Source organism: Triticum urartu, chromosome 3, assembly GCF_003073215.2.
Source record: "Triticum urartu cultivar G1812 chromosome 3, Tu2.1, whole genome shotgun sequence".
Classification (NCBI taxonomy): Eukaryota; Viridiplantae; Streptophyta; class Magnoliopsida; order Poales; family Poaceae; genus Triticum; species Triticum urartu.
Genome location: NC_053024.1, coordinates 650670175 through 650677150, shown reverse-complemented (window position 1 = coordinate 650677150; position 6976 = coordinate 650670175). Strand labels below are relative to the sequence as shown.

The following is a 6976-nucleotide window of genomic DNA, read 5'->3' as shown; positions in this document are numbered from 1 at the left end:
TTGATCTGCCCGCGCGGCCGGCCTAGGCGCCACGCCGCCGCGTCGTACGCGCGAGCGGCCTCGTGCGCCGTCCCGTAGGTGACGAGGCCGAGCCGGAGATCGCCGGAGCGTATCTCGGAGTAGTACCCGCCGTTGGGGCGCAGGCGGACGCCGCGGTAGCCCGACGCTCCTCGGCGGCGCGGCGGCATGGTGGCGCGTCGGTGGCGGGGCGCTGGAGAGGTGAAGGCGCGCGTGGCAGAGAGGAAGAGGAAGAGGAGTCGTGGAATAGGCGCGTGGCGAGTGCCGCATTTTATAGGCACGCCGGAAGCGGTGCACTAAAAATAACGCGCGAGCTGGCGCCTTTTCGCGCGCGCGCAAACGGTTCCTGCGCACACCAGTTTCCCGCCACCGCTGAAGCACGGCAAAACGTCTCGCGTGCGCTAAAAGCTAGGTTTACCGTGCGCACATCTTTTGGCGCGGCCGTTGGAGTTGCTCTTATAAAGGGACGGTATACACGTGACGTGTTGTCGTATTCGTTTAGGAGCCCTTAAAAGGCAAGAACAATGATGATTAAGAAAAGAGAATGATGGCAACCCTTGTTTATCCTCCGCCATCATTTAGCAGCCACAGAGAACAACACGTATCAGAAGATAACAAAAGAAGGGAGCAACGCTACGCGTCAGCCGGATCTGTCGCCTCAACAGCCCATAGATGCCGGCCAAGAGCTCAGCCTAGTCTTTACAATTGCAACAATAACTGTGTTGCAGAAACTTCTACAACAATACTCATGTTGTAAAAACTTCTGCAACAAAGATCATGTTATGTTTCTTTTTTTGCAACAAATGTCTTGTTGTGGATTTTTTTCTGAACATTTTTTCTTTCGCGGAATCTTTTTATAACATAGGTCTTGTTGCAAAATCTCATTGCAACACTGCATTTGTTGCAAAAGCACTTTACGGCGGCGAACACACGATGCTTCTGGTTCTAGAGAAATAGATTGAGGGTGCGCTCAGGAAGGCACGTGGCAAGTGGAGCAGGGACGCCGGCTGCATTGTGCGATCCGCCGACTGATTGTTAGCGTTTTCCAAGAAAAAGGAGAAAAAAATAACAAGCAAAACGGCATGGTGGAGGGAGCCTTTTGTCCATGCCACCTACCGCTGCAAAGCAGCAAAACCCCAGTACAGTCTATATAAGCGCACGGCCGGCGAAACGCACTGAAGCAAGGAGAACAGAGCGTACCAGAGTGCCATGGCTCTAGAGTTGCTGCGCTCTTTCCTCCTCTGCCTCGCCGTGCTCGCCGGCAGAGCCGCCTCCGCTCCTCTGCACTCGCAGTGCCTGGACAACCCGCCGGACCTGACCGCCGCCGGAGCCGAGGCGGGAAAGGTCGTCGATGACCTGGCCGGCTTCAGGGCGTACGTCACCGGCCCCGTCCACTCCGACCGGGCCATCGTCCTGGCCTCCGACATCTTCGGTTAGTTCATTTGATTTGATTAAACTGTATACGGTACATGTGCTTCGACAGTACGTATATACGGAGTACGTATGTGGGAAAAGAAGCTGCTTATGCCCTTTCTTTCTGCGATGAAAAACTGCATATACTTGCCTATGAATATGGCTGTTGCATTTTGGTTTCTTCAGGATTCGAAGCGCCGTTGCTGAGGTTCGACCATCTTCGCCCGTTGTACTCGTTGTCATTCGGTCTCCTATGTGTATTTTTTTTCAAAAAAATGTATTTTTTCGGAAGAAGGTTCGTCACCTTCGATCTCTACACCTAGGAAAGTACAAAGTCATAAATTACTCTTGAAGTGAAAATGACCCACTAACAACTCCAAAAGGCAGACCCACTAAACATCACACGATGCATATTTCTCTCTTTTTTAATTAATGGAAAAAGGTTCTCAAACAAAATTAATGGAAAAAGGAAAAAAACATAGCATATTTTAGTCAAGCATCTGTAGCTATCTTTGAGAGAGAGAGAGAGACTTCATAACTAACTTATATCACATATTTTCTCGTACTCCCTCCATAAAGAAAGATAAATATGCTCGTAAATATGTGATATAAAAATACACACACATGGGGATTATTAGAGTGTTCTAGAAAAATAAAAATAATACACACACATGCATGCATGTAGGGATGTATTCTACATGCTCGTGAATTTTTACGCTGAAATACATTAATGCGAGCTAAATAATCATGAACTTTATGGTGAACAGTGCATGTGCTTAAAAAGTATGATTTTATTTTCTTGTGTAGCTCACATCTTAATGCATTTTGTCATGAAACTCTGCACATGTGTAGACTACACCCCCTCTGTGCATGTGTATTATTTTCATTTTTCTCTGAAACTTTGGAAAAGAAGGTTGGAGCCCAAGCACCAATAGGAATTTCCAGAACCTCTAACCATGCCATCCATTTTTTTCCCGGGATATGTGCTAGGCTGCTAGCTCACTATACTTATGCCATAGATTCTTTTTTGGTTCACCCAAACAAAACAACATAAAAACTTGAAACTCTGTAGGTCAATGTATCATTTGAACAACAATATGCAGAAAATATTTTCAGACTTTTGTGCGAAGATAAATATATAAAATGTGAAAAAAAGTCTCGATCAATCAAACAAAGTGGAACTTTAGTTTAGTGAAGAGTGCAACTTGCACCTTTTCACCTAGTTGCGCTTTTTGGTGAATTGAAGTTGCATTTTAAAATTTGATTGAGACTTAAAAATCTCAATCGACTGAGATTTAGCAAAATAGTTTAATATTATCATCCAAAGTTTTAATCTTAATATTTGTTGACATGCAAAGTTTCAAGTTTATATATCGTTGTGTTCGGGAGAAACAGAAAAATTCCTATGCACATATCTCAATCCAAAACTGATGACCTGGATAGAGGGTGTATCCCTCACAAAAAGAAAAAGATAGAGGGTGTACGTGCCATGGTGCTAAACAACAACTTTTCTTTTCTATCATAAATATCAAAGCAAGATAGTACCTCTGTCATTTATGTACGTAGAAAAGCAAAGTGACATGAGAAAGCATTGAGTGTCGTGGGTGATCATTAGCTTCTTTAACTCCATATCTTTGCATCTAAATTATAATCATGCATCATTGTGCATAATGTTTCTACATGACAAGGAAGGCACGCAGCCGACAAAGTTGCTGAAGCTGGATACTATGTTGTGGTGCCTGATTTCTTCAATGGGAAACCTTACATGGGTGACCCAAGTGTAAACATCACACAGTGGATAGATGACCACTCTCCGGTAATACATTTCAATAAAGTTCGCTCTGATTTTTATTAAACATTTTTCAACTTTGGTCGATTTTTTTCTCTAAAATACATCGAAACATACTATTGTCAAAGTGGTATGGTCCAAAATATTTTAAGTATATTTGTGTTAAATTGATATATTATTTACTGGGTTTATCTTACAGGTAAAAGCCGCTCGAGATGCTAAACCAATTTTTGCGACCTTGAAAAAAGAGCAAAAATCAATTATTGGAGTTGGGGGATACTGTTGGGGTGGTCAGTTAAATCAATACACATTACTGCAACATTGGCATTACAACCAATATAAACTCCTTTGTTTTACAAGTCTAAACATAACTCAGCTATTTTTCTTGTCCCGGTGAATTAACAGGAAAGTTTGCAGTGGAGATAGCGAAAATGGAGGAGGTGAAGGCAATCGTCGTCTCCCATCCTTCATCCATCATTGTTGACGATATGAGAGGTGACCCTTTGTTTCTACTGCTATGGTGACTAGTTTCATTGTGAATCCCTCTTCTTATTATTTTAAGTTTACGCGGAACTCAGAGGTCAAGTGCCCCATTGAGATCCTTGGAGCTCAAAATGACACAACTACACCACAGAAGTTCATATATCAGTTTTTGCAGGCCCTTCGTAAAAGAAGTGATAAGGTGAGTTAGTATCGGATCTGTTGACACTTGATATCGAATTCTTTTATATAGCTCTACTGGCATTGCTATTCCAAAATTTGAAATGTAATTTGCTAAAGTATAATATTCAATTTAGAAACATCATAGTGGGTGCAACCGGCACACATTTCACATGTTAACATGATCGCGAACAAAATACAATTGTATTTATCGATAAGAGCTCATATTTCATGATGTAGTTGGAGGATAAATCTCAGTGTATGCAATTACTCACTCTATTTGCTATCATTTCACTTTTTGTACTTCCTTGAGTGTTAACCATGGTACTTAACTTAATATAAACTTTAATTTACATTAAAATGTGCAAACAAAATTATAATACTCTACATATACTTTGAATAACAAAACTGTTATATAATCATTGTACATAGTTTAACGCAGAAGGAATTCTTGGACAAGGAAATGAGGACAAAGGTAGAACTATAAAAATGGTGTTTGACTTAACCAACTACGTACCCTTTTTACGCAAGACTTGACACAAATAGTGTATTCATAGAGCTTACCAGAAGCCTTTTACCCACAAGCTAGCTAGCCTCATATGCTTGCTTATTGTAGGTACCTTACTTCGGCAAGATCTTTCCAGGAGTTGCACATGGTTTTGCTTGTAGATACAATAGCACCGACCCATTTGCAGTTAGAACAGCTGAACAAGCTCTTGCCTTAATGCTCGACTGGTTCAAGAAATACCTGGAATGAGAAATGTTAATCACAAAGGTCAGGTCCGATACAATTCTAAGTCTCATATCCATGTAAAGTTCTCCAACCCCATTTTTGTGTAGATGTGTATGCATCCATAAAAAAGGTACATGTATTGGGTATGATTTGTGAGTCATTTGTAACCTCCATATTGGTATGTATATTGTTTGTTTATATCAAAAATCTATGTGAAGTTTAATCATATGCATTTTAAATAATTATTAATTATATGATATGACTATAACTTAAAGAAAATAATCCATTAATTTTAACCCTAAAATTATGCTTGCTTTGTGTTAGCATCTACTCCTTTGGACAACAAAGTAGAGATCCAAAACCCCCCCCCCCCCACACAAATTTGTGCCTTAATAGAGAGCAGTTGAGAACTTGCTCATCTCGATCTGACTAGCTACTCTAAACCTCATGGGTGAACACCGGGGATGCAATGGAGAGAGAGAATTTGTTTTGTTCATTCATAGCATAACAACTACTATAAATTGGATTACCTCCGTGTTGAATAAGGCAACTTCCATGGCAAGGATCATTATAGTGTTACACTTTTGACCTCACATGGCTTTGCACACCTTCTCAATAGGAACAATTCATCATCTGGCTTTACCACCATTTCATGAGTATCTTAAACCCTAGTATGGTATTTTCGGCATATCCTCTACATCTTAGGGCTTTCCACTTCCTTGAGAGCTCCAACTTGGCTGGGTGGTGATGGGTCCTTTGGCAGACTGGCCATTCTTGCCTAACCAACCTTGTCGGTACTTGTTAGATAGGGGACCTCACACAGTCGATCTCATTGATACCTATGAAAGGTCGGTGTGACTTTCTCTAGTAGATCTCGTCGATACCAGTAGAAGCAGGTGAGGTTAACCTTGGAAAGTTGATCATGCGGTACCTATCAAACAACGCATGATTGACCTTGCATAGTCGATCATGTCTGTACTTGTCTTTCTTAACACTCATATTCATGGCACATTCATCCATTGTGGTCTAGGTTCGGGCAAGTCTAGGCGCGATAGTGGGTTAATGGACATGTGACCTAAGTAAGTGTTAAATATGTTTATTCATGTATACTGGTTGGAAGTTATAAAGGATTAACCCTAAAGGGATTTGAGAAGGGGTGGCAAAATTAAGGATACTTTTGTAAGATTTTTTTTGTGGCCCCGAACCGCAACATTGTCTATGATCACCATATAGTCATAATTATGGGGAAGACAATTGCAGATGTATGTGCATGGCTAAAGGTATGTTCAAATACGAGGGGTAAGGATCCATATCAATGAACTAAAGAGCAAAAGCAAGACTATGCCATGTTAAAATACAAAAACACAACAAGCTTAACATCATCACCCTGCATTGATCATATCTCAACCATCATTAAATGACCCACGAAATGATTGAAAGATAACCAAATAAATGTGGTTAGTGACAATTAGCATTTTTGAAGAAATATACACCAATACCTTCATGTGTGGTACGATGTTAGGCTTCGATGATCACAACATGATCATGCTTGGTTGAGCCAGAGCTTACCGATTGCACACTAGGAAGGGAAATGGTAGGCTTATTTCATTCTCACAAACAAATCAATCAACCACTCTCCTGCGGCTATCTGGACAACCCTTGGCTTTCCTATACACTGACATTGCTTCCATTTGGGAAACTGTGACCCCACCAGGCCTTGATAACACCATTTGGCCCTCGGTCACCCTAACCATACCGTGGAAAATTTGGGACTCTAGGAACGCTAAGGTGTTTCGAGATGAAAAACAACACCTCTCATGACCTCACAGAACATCGCACCCGACTTTTAGTCTCCCGATCAATATATTTAGGGAGGCCTCTTTAAACGTAACCACCATGTCCTGGCGCGACTACCTCTTCTCACACCTTAGTGCACCCCCCCCCCCCTCCGCGTAATTCTGCCATACTAGATCTGGCCCCTCTAAGTAATTGATTCAGGTGGGCACACTCTCCCCCATGATTGTTCAAACAAAACTCAAACAAGGAAAATATGGATAAGCTTGCAAAGCATAGCGTTGCAATAGAAGTGTGGAAAACATACGGGCTTTACCAATGAGGCCCCTACTCCCCATTTATCTGGGCAGACAACCTAGACAAGTTTCGTACCAAAAATGTTGCACAACCGGACCCCTTATTTCGAGCCCAAATGTCCAGGTTGTCCAGCATCCTCCGAACCCAGTCAATATGTGGGAGGGTTTGGGGCGATCCGGACACGTTCGTCATGTTGGACCGGCCTGAACCCACAAAAACCCATCTCCTCCAGACGTCAGACCAAGCCATACATCACCTTGACCGCACCCCTC

At 42.1% G+C, this 6976-nt stretch overlaps 1 protein-coding gene across 1 annotated transcript; it reads left to right on the top strand.

Annotated features, from left to right (window-relative positions):
* Positions 1-1159: 1159 nt before the first annotated feature.
* Positions 1160-4839, top strand: LOC125545703 (endo-1,3;1,4-beta-D-glucanase-like). The gene is made up of 7 exons (XM_048709735.1): positions 1160-1450; positions 1618-1639; positions 3124-3247; positions 3420-3510; positions 3626-3715; positions 3799-3902; positions 4497-4839. Exons 1-7 carry the CDS (start codon positions 1228-1230, stop codon positions 4635-4637), a joined length of 795 nt encoding a protein of 264 aa, XP_048565692.1. The 5' UTR covers positions 1160-1227; the 3' UTR covers positions 4638-4839.
* The last annotated feature ends 2137 nt before the right edge of the window (positions 4840-6976 follow it).